The sequence below is a fragment of the Notamacropus eugenii genome, chromosome 3 (genome assembly GCF_028372415.1).
Source record: "Notamacropus eugenii isolate mMacEug1 chromosome 3, mMacEug1.pri_v2, whole genome shotgun sequence".
Taxonomy (NCBI): domain Eukaryota; kingdom Metazoa; phylum Chordata; class Mammalia; order Diprotodontia; family Macropodidae; genus Notamacropus; species Notamacropus eugenii.
This window is the reverse complement of record NC_092874.1, coordinates 234403514-234420345: the sequence shown is the minus strand read 5'-3', so window position 1 is coordinate 234420345 and position 16832 is coordinate 234403514. Positions and strand designations below refer to the sequence as shown.

Sequence of the window (16832 nt, the reverse complement as noted above, 5' to 3'; positions counted from 1 at the left end):
GGGATACAGTCCTAGTAGCGATATTGCTGGGTCAAAGGGTATGCACATTTTTGTAGCCCTTTGGGCATAGTTCCAAATTGCTCTCCAGAATGGTTGGATGCGCTCGCAGCTCCACCAACAATGAATTAGTGTTCCAACTCTCCCACATCCTCTCCAGCATTTATCATTTTCTTGTTCTGTCATGTTTGCCAATCTTATAGGTGTGATGTGGTACCTCAGAGTTGTTTTGATTTGCATCTCTCTAATCAATAGTGATTTAGAACATTTTTTCATATGATTATAGATATCTTTAATTTCTTCTTCCGAAAATTTCCTGTTCATATCCTTTGACCATTTATCAATTGGGGAATGACTTGTATGATTATACATTTGAGTCAGTTCTCTATATATTCTAGAAATGAGGCCTTTATCCCCGAGCTTAGCTGTAAAAATTCTTTCCCAATTTACTACATCCCTCCGGATTTTGGTTGCATTGGGTTTGGTTGTGCAAAAACTTCTCAGTTTAATGTAATCAAAATTATCCATTTTGCATTTCATAATGCTTTCTGTCTCTTTTTTAGTAAAAAATTCTTCCCTTCTCCATAAATCTGATAAATACACTATTCCTTGCTTCTCCAGTTTATTCATGGTATCAATCTTTATACCTAAATCATGTACCCATTTGGACTTTATTCTTGTGTACGGTGTCAGGTATGGGTCTATGCCTAATTTCCGCCACACTGTTATCCAGTTTTCCCAGCAATTTTTGTCAAACAATGAGTTCTTATCCCAGAAGCTGGGGTCCTTGGGTTTATCAAACAGAAGGTTGCTACATTCCTTGCCTACTGTGTCTTGAGTGCCAAGTCTATTCCACTTGTCTACCTCTCTGTTTCTTAGCCAATACCAAGTGGTTTTGATAATTGCTGCTTTATAGTACAATTTGAGGTCTGGTAGCGCTAGGCCACCTTCCCCAGCATTTCTTTTCATTAGTATGACTAAGTTTCTTCTACCTGCCTACCTACTCACCTGACTAGGAACCAGCCAGCATGGCTGAAAGGCCAGCATAGCTCACACCGGGCTTCTTACTTTTCTGTTCTGCTATTTTCCTCCCAAACACTTATGGATTGTCTGGAATACTCACCACTGTGGGATCTATGGGTGTGAAGAGGATTTGAAGCTGGAAGTTGAAATCTGCAAGATGAGAGGGGCATAGGCAGACTTGGAAGGAGTCAGCACTCCTTATGGTGCACATTCTAAGAAGGCCCCAAGACCTGTGCATGAGCTATGGTGAATATTCTGTGTTGTGGCCATCTAACCTCATTGTTCCAAAAGCATTTTTGTTCCATCCTTCTAGCTTTCCAACATTACTTAACTGTGTTCTAACTACGCTTCTAGATGTTTTCCAGATTTGTCATGTTTTCTCCCACCTCCCCACATTTGTATATTCCCTGTACCTGAAATTTACTTTATTCTCGTCTCTGCCTTGGACCTTTCTTCTTTAAAGATCAGCTCGGGTACCCTCATCTTGGTGAAGCCTTCCCTAATTTTTTAGAACCTTTTGTCTGGATATTTGTTTTCCTTTTCTCCCCCCCCCTCCCCCCCCCCCGCTCATAGTTCCTTCTTCCCCCATCCTGCCCCACCAGCCACTTTTTTGTATTATGCTTATATGGCATGCAAACCACCCATGTAGCAGATATAAATGGATCTGTAGAGTGACTACACGCACTGGGAAGTCATCCCTTTTCAGCTTTCCCTTCAGCTCATGGCTATGTATTTTACTAATACTAAGTTTTATAGCAATCTAGGATTATGATGGATCATTTATTTCTTATTAATAAATTTGCAACCTTCTCTCATTAGCTAAATACAAGACCCATTCCAGTCATTAAACATTAATTTTTCATTGAAACTTCCTTTTCTGTTTAGTAATATTACTCATATTTGTCTGTTTAAATAAATATTAGTTACTATATATGATTTATTTTCTCTTATTTATGCTTATACTTTTTGCAGTACATATGACTGCTATAATAAATAAGATATAGTAATGTATAACTATTTATAATAATTTGGTTTTAATCAATGTTCTTGCCACAGGCACTGCAAACCTTTAAAATGCTGGCATTTGACTCCACTTGTCTGGAAATTCAGTCCCAGATTGTCCCACTCTAGATAATTTTATTATTGTCCTTCAGTCATTTTGGTTGTATCTGGCTCTTCATGATCCTATTTGTGGTTTTCTTGTTGAAGAAATTGTTTGCCATTTCCTTTACCAGCTCATTTTACAGATGAGAAACTGAGGCAAAAAGGGTTAAGTAACTTGCTCATGGTTACCCAGCTGGTAATAAGTGTCTGAGACCAGATTTGAACTCAGGAAGAGGAATTTTCCCAACTCCAGGCCCAACACTATCCACTGTGCTGCGTAGCTGCCCCAGATAACAATTAAAATCTCTTAAATATCTTCATTCTTTCTTTTTGTTCTCTTTTCAATGAACACAAGAAATAGTCTTTCCAAAATAGGTGGTCCTGCTAGATTTCCCAGCAGCCCTTCTTAAAGTTTACTTTGTAACACCACTGTTCCAAAAGGGAGAAGTTTCTCTTTATTTTTCTTCCTCTTTTCACTCCAGATTCATGTCAATCCCGTTTTTAACTATTGCTTCTACCTGCCACACCACACTGTTCTGTTATTCTGTCTGCTCTTGAAGTTCCGTTAATAATAGCTGAACCCTTAACTGATTCAAAGAGAGACAGTAATAGTCTTTCTGAGACATTCGTTCAAAGGAGCAATGACACTATTTTGTCATCTCTGCAGTAGATGAAACTAGGAATTATTTATTATTTTCTTTGTATCCCCAGTTCATTACGCATAGTAGGTGCTTAATAAATATTTAATTGTATCGAAATGAAACTCTTGATACTACAAGCAACAGTAGCTGTTTGATGTCAAATAATATTAGACACTAGAGGCAGCAAGGTAACACAGTAGTCGGGAAAACTGATTTTCCTGGATTAAAATCTGGCCTCAGACACTTCTGTGACCCTGTGCAAGCTATTTAACTCTTTGCCTCAGTTTGCTTATCTGGAAAATGAACTGGAGTAGGAAATGGCAAAAGCACTCTAGTATCTTTGCCAAGAAAACCCCAAATGGGGTCACGAGAGTCAGATGTGACTGAAAGAATTGAACAACAACAAAGAAATTAGATACTAAATATTTACAAGACTTCATATTCTTAATTTCAGATTTTTGTCCTTTGTCATCATCATAGAGCTACATGTCTTCTCTCCAATCAGTTTGAAACAGACTAAGCACAGCTGTCTTTTAGCTGCATTTTATTTGTTGGGGAAAGAAGCAAAAGATGGCAATGAACTCATATCATAAGTTATTTATATGCTTCAGATATGTTCTGGGATAGGGAGGGTTAGGAGGTCAATGCATGTTCATTCCAATCTTGTGTACCATCTGCATGTACAGTTCTGTACTGTACTTGGAGAAGAGATTCTGAGGATGATAACCACCAAGCACTGTAAGATTATAAGTTATTGAAGAATGATGATTCAGGGACATTTGCTAGCCTTAGGCAAGGGAGTAGTATGGGTTATTATATATACTTTAGAAGAACTTTCAATCAAATGGTTTCAAATGATCCATTCTTCTAAATTTCCTGTTATTTGAGTTTATAGTGTAATCCCGATTCTCTTAGCCATATGTGAATACATGAGAATACATGTTTTCAGAATCTGTCATTTTTGTCAGGATAAGCAACTCCTTCCATCCATGTTGATTGAAATTGTGCCTTGGCATTTAATTCCTAGGATATTACCTGAGACACAAGGAGGTTAAGTGACTTGTTTAGTGTCACTGGAGACACTGGAGATTTTTTTTGGCTCCAAACCTAGCACCTTTATCTACTGCAGTGTATGATCTCTTACTCTTTATATAATAGATGTTTTTCCCCCTCTAATGTCTAGATAGACTCATTTTTCCTAAGTTTTTCTATTCCTGGTGATTTACCTTTGCAAATATGTTGGATCTACTCTTATAAAATGACATTTTAGTTAATAGAACAAGCCCTTCCCCTATTTGAATTCACCCAAGCATGGTAAGGATGATACATAAATCAGTCTGATCCCATGTTCTACTGGTTTTGTTTTTGAAATTGTTCCACTAAAGGACCTGGGTTATTGATGAGTTTCTGAGCATTTTTACTTGTCCACTGCATTTGCATACCTACTCCAGTGTTTTAAACCTTAATGACTGTTAAGGCCATGAATGATTTTTTTTTTTTTTTTGCCTGCTTACGGTTGGCAAGTTGGAAAGACTGTGCCTTTCTGGAATGCTTTTTGGGCAATTCCCAGAGTATACCTGTGGTTTTGAGGATGATGTAAAATGGCACAGCAGGGATGTGGGGGCAGTGGGATGTAGTAGAAGGAGCACAGAACTTGATAAAAAAAACCTGGAATGGAGGGGTCCCAGCTCAGTTTCTTGGTGGCCTCAGGACCTTAACCATATTACCTTCAATCTTTTGAATTTTACTTTTCTCAAATGTTAAATGGGAGTAATAATATTTGCACTACCTCCTTCATAGTTGCTGTTGTTTTTTGAGGGGAGATGTTTCTTAAACTTGAAAGCACTTTAGAAATATGAGTTATTAATATACTCGGCATGTCAGTGCTACTTGATCTCATTCAGTATAGATTTCTACCTGCATTTGCCTTCTTGTGTAAATATTTTTATGGACTCATGTCCTCCATAATTATCTTCTGTAGATTATCCATCCATTGTGGAAAACTGCCTTCCATTTTAGATCATTTGGCATTCCCTTGGTACTAGTTTGTAGATTATGTGCCATTTATTTTTTATCCCTTGTTCTCTCTCTGGCCTGCTATCTTTTCCAATTGTATATTTCCAAGAGAGTATAATTTAAAGTGCTTCCCTCATAAAATCATCACTGCTAATGTTCTTCAGCCTTCTTTGGCCCTCTGTACGTCTCTTTATTGATCTTTGAGTCATCAGCAATTTTGGTTCTTCAGACATTATACTGTCCCATGATTAGCAGTCATTGAACACTGGAAGAAAAGGCATGTTTGGGTAGATGAGTTTTATATCAGTGAGCAGCTTGATAGAATCAAAGATATATTTCCATGTACAATCCAGTTTGCTTTCTTCTTCCTATTTAATTCTGGACTTAATTTATTGTCCATTTGCAGTATCTATCCAAGATATGTGTTGTAGACTATGTCAATGAGGTGTCCATCCACCCAAATTTTATAGTCTGCGCAGTAAAAATTCTTTATCCACTTGGTTTTATTGAGGTTGTTAGGCCAATCTCTTCTGAGTGCTCATGAGCCCCTGTTATACTCCAACCTCGTGAAAACAGGAAATTCGTAACATCAGTAGACACCATGATACCAGTTGGTTGATCATAGCCTCTTAAAAATGACAATATGATAATAGTAATAAAGTTAATAATGAATATAAAACATTTGTTACCTGTAAAGCCGCATAGCAATATGTGCAGTGTGATATATTAATCATATATCATCATCAACTATGATATTTTTAAATTCCAGGGCCAATAATAAAATTACTGAAATTTTACCTGAACAATTAACACCATTTCAATCACTGGAAACATTAGATCTGAGCAGCAACAATATTTCGGAGCTCAAAACTACATTTCCTTCTCTGCAGCTTAAATATCTGTAAGTATTCCTTCAAAAATGTTTAATATTGTAATATCTAAAATATAAAATTTGTGATCATTTTGGTACATCATCCTCTTATTTTAAATGATTTAATTTTGATTTATTTTACTGTAAAGGCAATCAGTTGATTTAACTTTGAAATCGATAATTTTCTTATAGACATTGAAACCCTTTTTGGTTAATAGGAAACTACAGGATCCAGGTGGATACTATTTTGGGAGTGGGAAAAATCTTCACAAAAATTTCTTAAGAGTTCAATGAATTCTCTCTACTACACTTGGTTGTATCAACCTTTGTATAATGTACTGAACAGTCTATGTTATTCTATGCTTTCCAAGGTGTCAGATTGCTCTCATTACAAAAGGTTGTTAGTGTAAGACTTCTTCCTCACCCAGTTGTCTGCCACTTACCCAGTATCAGGCTAGACTAGTGGTCATCAAATTAGTGGTTCTCATAGTTTTTGGTCTCAGGATCCCTTCTTTAAAAATTGTTGAGCATCCCAAAGAGCTTTTATATAAGTTGCATCTGTTTGTATTTACTGTAATAGAAATTAAAAATCTTAGTACCATAATAAAGATAGTTTAGACCAGTAAAAATTAGCAAATATCCATTGTGTCCAGTGGGAGTAGGCTTAAACTCCACAGGAATTCTCCTAGATAAGACTTTTTTTTTTTTTAATCCTTCACAGGCAAAAACCATAAAAAGTGAAATTCACCTACCAAACTTACTTTTAACAGGTATATAAATAGCAACCCAATCAGATCCATGGAAGCTGGTTCCTTTGACAATTTGGCTAACACTCTTCAGGTGCTGAAACTTAATAGGAACAAAATCTCGACTATTCCTCCAAAGATGTTTAAATTGCCTCATCTGCAGCATCTGTAAGTATAATATACCTTTCATTTATGAAACTGCCTTTGACAGTTCTCAGAGTTTATGAGTAAATAGTACTACGTTAAAAAGGTCTTAGATGCCAAGACTGTTTCCTTCGATTTGTCTTATGCTACAAATGTTACTTTTGTAACTTTGTAACTTAAAGAATAACTATTGTCAGTTCTAAAGACAAAAAAATTTTAAGTCTTCCTGTTGAAGAAAACAAGAATACTTGCCAGTCCTATTAAAAAATAAACAATGATATTTAATTAAGTAACTGAAAGCATCTTTTTAATGTATGCTTATTGTTTTTAAGTAGAGTTTTTCAAAACTAGAGAATAATCAATGACCTAAAACTTGACAGGATAAACTTGCTTGGTTCACTGGGCTATATGGAATGATTACAGAGTTTTAGTTTCAGAGCCAATCTTGAATTGTTACAAGTAGTTTTGAGTGTGTTCTCAGTGGACCAAAATTTTAAAATCAGGGAATAATTTTATTTTAATGGAATTTTGTTATGATTAAAATATTTCATTTGACTTGGGATTTCAAAAGGAAATTACCTCTTTTACAAACTCTTTCCAATAAAAATGTTTGGATATTTAAACTGAAGTCAAAGGATACAAATATTTTATATTTAGTACCTCAAAAGATCCATGATTTCCTCATCATTGGCATCCTTTCCAACCAATGCACGGTCAAAATTTTAGTCGATGCTTCATGATTTGCTTGCCAGAATGTTTATCACTTAGTGAGAAGTCTTTCTCCAAACTTCAGGAACAGTCTAGATTGGTCCTTGTTTTGGGCCCATATCAAATTTATAGGACCTGTCAAAGTTTGTGGTTTATCAGAGCATCCTTTGAGAACCCAGGACCATGTTTGGACCTCAATAAAGAATTGGAATTGACCTTTTGTGAAGGACAGATTTTTCTTATTGGTGTCTATATAGTGAAATAATACCTGCTGATTCTGATTATGTAAACTAAATTTGCAACTCTCGTTTTCCTTACAGGGAGCTGAATCGTAATAAGATTAAAAAAGTGGATGGACTCACCTTCCAAGGACTGGGTGCCCTCAAATCACTGAAAATGCAAAGAAATGGAATAAACAGACTTATGGATGGAGCTTTCTGGGGACTTAGCAACATGGAGATCTTGTAAGTGTGAATGATCACAGTTTCCTTTTAGAATTCCCAATTCCAGAATCATGGAAGATAATTATTGCAGCTGGAAGGAAACTTAAGAGCTGTGTTCCAGATCTCTTCCAGAGGGCATGATATTTAATGTCTCTTGATTATTTTGTTTTCAAGTACTAGTAATAGGAATTTGTAAACATGTACTTTACTCTCCTTTGATCTCTTGCTAACCAAACTTTTTTTTTTTTTTTTTGCATCCTTGGGTCCCAAGTACCTAACAACAATACAGATATATGTTCTGTTGTAATCAAATATGTCTCTAATATGTATATGACAAGGCAGATAATAAAATGAATATCTGAGTACTGTCTTTGCTTCTCGTTGTGGATGTAGGCAGTTGGACCATAACAACCTAACAGAGATCACGAAAGGCTGGCTTTATGGCTTGCTGATGTTGCAGGAGCTCCATCTCAGCCAAAATGCCATTCACAGGATTAGCTCTGATGCCTGGGAATTCTGCCAAAAACTCAGTGAGCTGTGAGTTGAATTTTCTCTTCACTACAGAGTTCATGCCAAAACAAGAGCTTCTTAACGTTGATCTGTGAGCTTTTCCTAAGTTTCCAAAGTGACAACACCCACCTTCCCTCCCTTCTTCCCTCCCATCATCCCTTACGACCACTCTCCTTTCTTTCCTCCCTCCCTCCCCCAGTTGTATTGTGAAAAGTTTAAGCCAAGTGTGTCCATTTAATTGTGGTGATACATGTGCTGAAATACTGCCACGGTCATTTTCAAATGAAAAGAATCTCATTTGTTTAATTTACTCGGATCAGAAATCATGCACAAGCTCAGTATTATTTAGGATAATTTTATGAGGATTATTGTTATAATAGCTTTTTTGCAAAAATAAAGCATTGTATTGAATTGAATAAGGAACATGTTATTAACATTGATTCAATTATTTTGCCTTTGCAGTGACCTGACTTTCAATCACTTAGCAAGGTTAGATGATTCAAGTTTCGTTGGCTTAAGCTTACTAAATGCTCTCCACATTGGAAACAACAAAGTCAGCTACATTGCTGATTGTGCCTTCCGGGGGCTTTCCAGTTTACAGACATTGTAAGTTACACATTTTGCGTTCAGTACATGAACTTAATTGGTTCCTAAATGTGCCCACTTATTTCCAAGCAGCTTTTCTTTGTTGTGAAGGAAATGTGTACAGCCTCAAAAATAGTGTCTTAATCTTTCCCAGATCAGTTTCATTAAAACAGATCCACTGTATCCATATGTGTTTCTTAAAAAGATTAAATAGGACAATGATGAGATTGTTCTTGGTGATTGCAAAGTTGTTGTAATCTCGAGGAAGTTGATGTAAATGTCTCAAGAGGAAAATAATTTTAAATCCACTAGTTTTTTCCTTAAAAGAATTACAGATTTAAAAATAACCAAGGGCATAAATGTTATGGGACCACTAAAGGAAGATGGATCATATGATATTAGCAATATGTATAAATTCACCTCCGTCTTTAGAAGGAAATAAAACTAATTTTATCGACCATTGTAAATATCTGAAGTTAATTTACCTTGTATAATTTGCTTTTGTTCCTTACACATTAGAAACATTTTGTTCTGTTCACTATTTGAAACATTAGCTAATTGAAAGATACTTTGTATTCTTTGGCATTCTCTGGCTTGTGTGGTTGGAACAGTGGTTTTAATGTTTAACCAACTTTTTGGAACATCTAGATTTTTAGTATTCACCTAGTCATCTGGATTTGAGTTTAAGGTCTTTAAGAAAGATCATGCCTTAAACCCAAATCCAGAGTGGGTGCTCTGCCCAAAGGAATATAAATTTTGATCACTGAAAGCTCACAAGATATCTTGGGGTTTACCAGCTAGATTTCTTTCTTAAGGACCATGCCTTAAACTCAGATCACTCTGGCTCTCATTGATTGGCTCACAGTAAATCCCAGCCCCAACCTCACTTGGTCATTGTTTGGGCCCTGAAGGCTCAGAGTGATTGTAAATAGCAATTGTTCTGTTTTTTTTGCTAGAAATCCTGAGGGTTTTCCTCTCCCAGATTGATTTTTTTCTTTTGACTAGGTAAAAGAGGCCATTCTTTACCTCATTTCTTACCTAGCCTTAATTACTGAATGGGAATTGTCTTAGTCAAATTGAGACCTGGAAAAGACCTCAGCTTAAAAGGCCAAAGTCTCCCATTGTATCAGGGACCATCACCAGTTGTTCTACTCTATATCTTGCCACTGGACCCAGATGGCTCCAGAGGAAAAAATAAGACTGGTGGTTTTTCACAGCCCTCCCTCATTTAAAACCAGTTCACTTAAAAGTCATGGAATCATCTTCCTGATGTCATGGTCCTCCTTCAGAACAAAAGACAAACAACATTAATGTGGATATAGCCACATTGGCAGAGTGCTAGGAGGCTCCTGACTGACTTTGTTCTGGTCAAAGGGTTTGGGAAATTTTTTAGTGCTTATGAGTCTGACATAGTAGGTGGAGTGCTGGCCTTGCTTGGCATCTCTGTGATTCTGGGCGTGGCATCTGATACGTCTACCTCATTTCTTTATCTATACTATGAGGATAATAATAGCTATCTCCTAGGGTTCTTGCAAGGCTCAGATGAGATACTATCTATAAAGCACAATAACGTCATTTACATAACACTTTAAGATTTGCAAAATGCTTTCATATGGGTTATCTCATTTCATCCTCACAACAACCCTATGAGGTAGGTGCTATTATACTCATTTTACAGATGAGGAATAGAGGCAGAGATTAAGTGATTTCTGCAGGATAACTCAGTAAGTGTCTGAGACAAGAATCAAACCCAGGTCTTCCTGACTCCAAGTCCCACAATGAATCTACCATGTCACAAAGTTATTATTATTATTCAAGTTTTATTGCATTTATGTAGTAAATTTAACATGATAATAACCAGCAGAATGTAAGGTCCTTGAGGGCAAGGATTTGTTTTGTTTTTTTTGTATCCCCTTACACTTCATAGACACATAGTAGATGTTCATTGAATTAATAGCCTTAATTGATGACTAAATCTCTGAGGATCATAGATTTTCTTCTTGAAGTACACATGTGGGTTACTTCTTCCACCCCTCATTATAAAGTGCCTTGTTTTCAACAGGGATCTAAAAAACAATGAAATCTCATGGACCATTGAAGATATGAATGGTGCTTTCTCAGGACTTGACAAACTTCGTAGGCTGTGAGTCTGATTTCTCTTCTGACTTGTCTCAATCTTTTGCCTAAAGAAATTTTTTATTAAATGAAATTATTACCATAATTAAACATCTGAAACTTAATTTGCAACTGATTGTTTAATGTTTCCCTTCCTTCTCCCCAGAACAATTTTGTACACAGTTGGGGAGGGTTTCATATTCCTCCTTGTTAGGTGCAAAACAAGACAGTGTCAGTAGCATTTATGAAGCACTTCTCCCTAGTCATATGTGCATATCTCTAGAACATAATTTGATGGGGAATATTATGCTTCTTGTGGCCACCAAAACAATCTTTCTACGGCCACTCCCTCCTTCAAAAGCATTCAGTGATTTCCTTTTGTTTTACAAGATGTTCATTTCCTAGAACATTTTAGCCTTTTTGTAGGCTTCTTTGCCACTGCTCCAGTACACACTGTTTTCAAACAAAACTGCATTGTAAGTTGTTTCCTCCCACCTTCTGGACGTTTGTACAGGTCCTTCCTTGTGGTGGAATGCATACCTCACACATCTCCGCAAATCAAAATCTTACTTTATCCAGGCCCAACTCTGGTACCATTGTTCCCCATGAATTCTTTTCTGTACCATCACCCCACACCTTCACTTAGCAGCTGAGTGATTGTCCAAGTCTGAAATTATTTGTAGCATATGCCTGTAGACCCTACTTTCTTCTTTTTAAAAAAAAATATTTTTATTGGGAACTTTACATGTCAGCATCAACCTTCATATACAGAGAATGAGAAAGAAGATTGTATTGGAAACTGAATTTCTGTTACCTATTTTTTTAAGTACATGTGTATTTATATGCACACAAACACACATACACAGAGTCAAATAGATCACCTCACCACCACCCCCTCCCAATCTATGGGACCCTGAGCCACTTTTATGAACCACACAGGATCTGGCAATCTCTTGCTGCCAGTCCCAAAGAAAGTTCCATGCCACATGTTCTGAAGAGAGGAAAGGAAAATAAAATTTGAGAAAATAAGTTTTCTTTCTTTTCAAACGCCGCTTCATGGGTGCCTTATCCTGGCTCACTGGTCAATGCCAGGATTGCTTTATTATCTGAAAGAACAAAGTACTGCAGGTGATGAGTCATAGTGTACTTAGTCCAAGGTTCTGAGGATCACTGGGTTCTATTACATATATCTGCATGCACATACATACACACACAAAATGAAGCAAAGTAGCAACATTTTCACACATGATTATCTTTTGTTTTTAAAGTTCATGCATAGTCAAATTATTTAGTGACTTAGGGAGGAGAGAAGGAAGGAGAAGGAAAACACAGAATGTAAAATCTTATAAAAATGAATGTTAAAAATGGTCTTTATATATAATTGGAAAAAAATTAAATGCCATTAAAAAATAAGTTCATATGCCTTATCTTCCTTTCCTCCCGCCTTCATATCGATTATAAACTCCCCTAGGGCTGATTAGTGTTGTCTTTTATCGCTATATCGTCAGTACTGAATAGTATCTAATATTATCTATTGAATTGAATTCATATAAAAGGTTATGAATTCAACATTTTGCAACCTTTATCCATAGTGTGATTACTCAGAAAGTATCAAGGAGTTAATTGTCATAGGGCAGAATTATGGCACCCCCGGCAAGATTTTTAAAAAGCAGCTCGGTAAAGGATCACAAGATGGATATATGATGCCTTTGCATGAGGGAAAATTATATTCATGAAAGTTCTATCTTCCAAAATTGTTAAGCATTGATCATCATGTTAGAGAGAGCCCACACCAAATTTATTAAAATATTTAATTTATTGTTTTGCTTTAAATTTATTATTTTGCTTTTATTTATTATTTTACACTTATTAACATAGATACAATAGATGAAATGATAATGTTTATTTCGGTGTTGAGAATGGAATTAGGGAACATTGTTTGAGTCTTTGATACAGTTTATAAAGCATTTTGGTTAGGATTCTCAAAATGATTTTTATTGACTATTACTCTATTTTGCAACATACTTGTTTTCAGGTTACTACAAGGAAATCGAATTCGATCTATTACCAAAAAAGCATTTTCTGGCTTAGATGCACTGGAACATCTGTAAGTGAAAAGAATCATGTTCATTTTTCTCTGTAGGGCGTTTTTAAAGTCAAAATTTCTGACTCATTGTTACGAAAAATCCCAGAAAGAGACAATTTTTCACAATATGATGAAATCATGGCTGTAGGCAAATCTCCTGGCCTCAGGTTTTTCTGTAAAATGAGTATTTGGACTCAGTGGTCTATAAGTTTCTTTCAAGCTCTGAATCTTGGAACCATTTGCTTGTCCACTTGCTCAAGCTATTCCCCCAGGTTGTTATAAGAATATGTGTTTTCCAGGAGTGATAATGTAGATTCTTTTTTAAAATGCACCTTTTCTGAATGTTGTACAAAAGGTAAAATATATGAAAATAAGTGAAATATAGATTGTTACATTTATTTACTCCCCTTTGTGGGATAGTTCTTCAGATTCACTTTACTATGCAAACAATATAATGTAGGAGGCAATTTGGGCAAAAGAAAAGGGGAGGGAGGTATTTGCAAAAAAGTAATTTACTATTCTGTTTATTCTTCTGTGTTGTATAGCTACGTTCATGTAGTTAGCTTCTTTTATGCCGTATCTCAGCAATTTAGTTGCAAATAAAATTGAACCTGCTTAAAAACGAAAGGCTGGAAATAATAGGTCCATCTCTCACAAACAAAGCCTAAAGAGCTGCAAAGAACTCTTTTTGGTTCATTTTTAAGAAAAAAAACACTTTGTTTGTAGTCCCCCCAAACTGGGAGCTACACCATTGTCTGAATTCTATAGCAGTTCTCAAGAAAGTCCATTCCTCTTTTGTTCAGTTCAAATTGTTAGGAAGTCTTCCCTCATCTTAAGCTGGAATCCACTTCCTTGTCATTTTCATCCATTGGTCCTTGTTTTGTCTTTTGAAGCCAAGCAGCACAAAATATGTTTAGGCCCTCTTCTGCTTACATGTCCAAGTATTTTAAAGGTCTTTATTATGCCCATTATCTGTTCTCTTCCTCCAGTTAAATGTGCCCAGTTCCTTCATGCAATCCATGTGTAGAGGGGTTCTGAGTTCCTTAATTCTGCTCATGTTTCTCTGGAAATACATTGACTTGTCATTCTCTTTAAAATTTGACAGGCACGCTTTAACACATAGTGTTCTAGATGTGGTTTGAAGAGGACATTGGAAGTAGTACCCTGTTATCTCCTTTTCTTTGGATGCTAAATTAATGAAATCTAAGATCGCATTACTTCTTGACTGCCATTAGCACACTATTGATTCATGCATAGATTGTAGTCTTGTTAAAATCACCTAGTTGCGTTCTAAATCAGTAGCATCTAATCATGCCTCCCTCATCTTCTCAGTAAAAATAGGTAATTTAAATTTAGTCCTGTTCCTTTTCATTATTTTGTCCCACTGTTCTAGCTTGTTGATATCTTTTCTTTTAGATAACAATTTTGGCATCCACTAAATCATAACCAATGCCTAACTTTGTTTTGGGGCAGCTAGGTGGCACAGTAGATGGCATGCCTGCCCTCCAGTCAGGAAGACATCTTCCTGAATTCAAATCTGACCTTAGATACTTACTGGATGTGGGACCCTGGGCAAGTCACTTAACCCAATTATTTGCCTCTGTTTCCTCATCTATAAAATGAGCTGGAGAAGGAAATGGCAAACCACACTAGGATCTTTGCCAAGAAAACTCCAGATGGGGTCATGAAGAGCCAAGCATGATTGTAAAACGCCCCCAAAATAACAAACTGAATTGTCTGCAAATTTGAGAATCTGACCTTCTCAGTCTAAATAATTGTTAAAGATATTGAACTGAATCCAAAACTAATCTCTTTGTTATTCCACTTGGGAATCCCCATACTGCCATCTATTTATTCAGTCCATCTCTATACTTTATACATGAGGCAACATGGTGGCACAGTGGAATGAGTACCAGACGTAAGCTAGAGGACATAGTTTCCATAGTTTCATTCCTGGTGTTGTTCACTGTGTATCCTTGTGCAAGTCAAGAAAATTTTCTGTGTCTCAGTGTCCTCCTGGACAGGATGACCTCAGATATGATTCCTTAATAATGTGTCAAAGACTGCTGAAGGCAAGATACACAATTGTTGTGAGATGACTGTGATATGCCAGTCTAGGAACCTCATCCATAAAAGGAAATTATGTCTGGTATGACTTGTTCTTAATGAACCCTTGCTTCCCTGACTTCCTAAGTGCTCGGAAACAATACCTGATCCGTTCTAGAATTTTACTAGGAATCCTCATTGATTCACCATATTTATTTTTGTGTATACCTCTTTTCAGAGACCTGAGCAACAACGCCATCATGTCTTTACAAGGAAACACATTTTCACAAATGAAGAAACTTCAAGAATTGTAAGCTTTTGTTTTCTTTTCAGATTGTTCTGAGTAGTACATAGAGTATAAGCGATGCCACTGAATTTAAATGAGATCAAGTGAGATAGTGTATCTAAAGTACATTGTAAAGCCTTAAAGAGCTACACAGATGTCAACTGTTTATTTTACTTTATTTTTTTTGCTTATTTGTTGGCTTGCTTTTCCCCCCTTGTAATATTACTATCCTGGATCATAAGAAGCAACATGGCATGATGGAGAGAAAGCTGTCCTTGAAACCTTGAAGCCTTGGGTTCAGGTCCTGTTTCTGATACATAAGTGTCTCAGGAACTCTGGATAAATCATTTTAATCTCTTGGTAACCTAGGCAACTCGCTATGACCATAAGTTGCAGAGAAAGTGCTGACTTGCCTATACTGACTAGAGGGAGTTTCCTTACCGGGAAAATCACAGGTCTAAACATTCTGCCTCTCACCATTATTTCAGATAACAGGACTTGATAGCCACATTCTTAATGTTATTACTTCTACAGTATGTAGAAATACTTTGGCCAATCTGTTCTTTATTACTGTGGCTACTCGCTCCAGTGATACAGGTCACCACTCACCCATACTTGTCTATGCTTTGAGACATGATTGTGTCACCTAAGAAATAGAGGTGGGGACTTGAAGGGAGGATGATTGAAACAGTTGCTTTGACTTGGCTAGATTCCTGAGTTTGACTTTGTAGATTCTAATATATTAGGCCACACATGGCTGTAGGCAGAAGTTCTCTGTAGTGAGTTTTTGTAATGTTAGTATTTACAGCAAGTCAGGGGGCCGAAAAGATGAATTACACATGTTGCATCGTTGTGGAGATGACCTGTAGAAAATTACTAATTTGGGATATGCATTTTCAGCTTTAAAATGTATCTGTTTGTTATTATTTATTTGCATTTGGTTGGCTTGCAGAGATATGTATTTCATAGAGAAAAACTCAAATATAATTACTCTCCTCAGGCATTTAAATACATCGAGTCTTCTGTGTGATTGCCAGCTCAAGTGGCTTCCACAGTGGGTGGCAGAAAATAACTTTCAGAATTCAGTTAATGCCAGTTGTGCCCATCCTCAGCAGCTAAAAGGGAGAAGTATTTTTGCTGTGAGTCCAGATGGCTTTGTCTGTGGTGAGTCTGACTCTTCTCGCATCCTAGTCATGTGTTCCCTGCCCAATCTAAGAATGAGGTTTGCAAAATGATTTCTTTGCTTGTACCAGTTCATTTATTTTTTTTTTACCACCTTGAGATGGATTACCAGACTCTATCTTTTATTTATTCTACAGATGGGGAGGAAGGTTTAATTGTTTTTAAAAATATCACTTATTCTGTCTTTACATGATGGAATAAAGCTTACAAATTAATTGTACGAAGCCATAACCCCCCTATGCCCCAAAACGCCATACAAAACTTGTACAGAAACTTGTGGGAAGATGGGAGTGAGCATGAAATATTAAATGTATACATACAAATATGTC

At 36.4% G+C, this 16832-nt stretch overlaps 1 protein-coding gene across 1 annotated transcript in view; it reads left to right on the top strand.

The window, feature by feature from the left end:
• Positions 1–16832, top strand: part of LRIG3 (leucine rich repeats and immunoglobulin like domains 3) — a 64597-nt gene that overhangs the window by 32818 nt on the left and 14947 nt on the right. Inside the window, exons 4-12 of the mRNA XM_072655233.1 lie at positions 5551–5682; positions 6423–6566; positions 7571–7714; positions 8087–8230; positions 8666–8809; positions 10851–10931; positions 12939–13010; positions 15274–15345; positions 16322–16485. Of these exons, the coding sequence (XP_072511334.1) occupies positions 5551–5682; positions 6423–6566; positions 7571–7714; positions 8087–8230; positions 8666–8809; positions 10851–10931; positions 12939–13010; positions 15274–15345; positions 16322–16485 (1097 nt within the window). The remainder of the gene's footprint in view (positions 1–5550; positions 5683–6422; positions 6567–7570; positions 7715–8086; positions 8231–8665; positions 8810–10850; positions 10932–12938; positions 13011–15273; positions 15346–16321; positions 16486–16832) is intronic.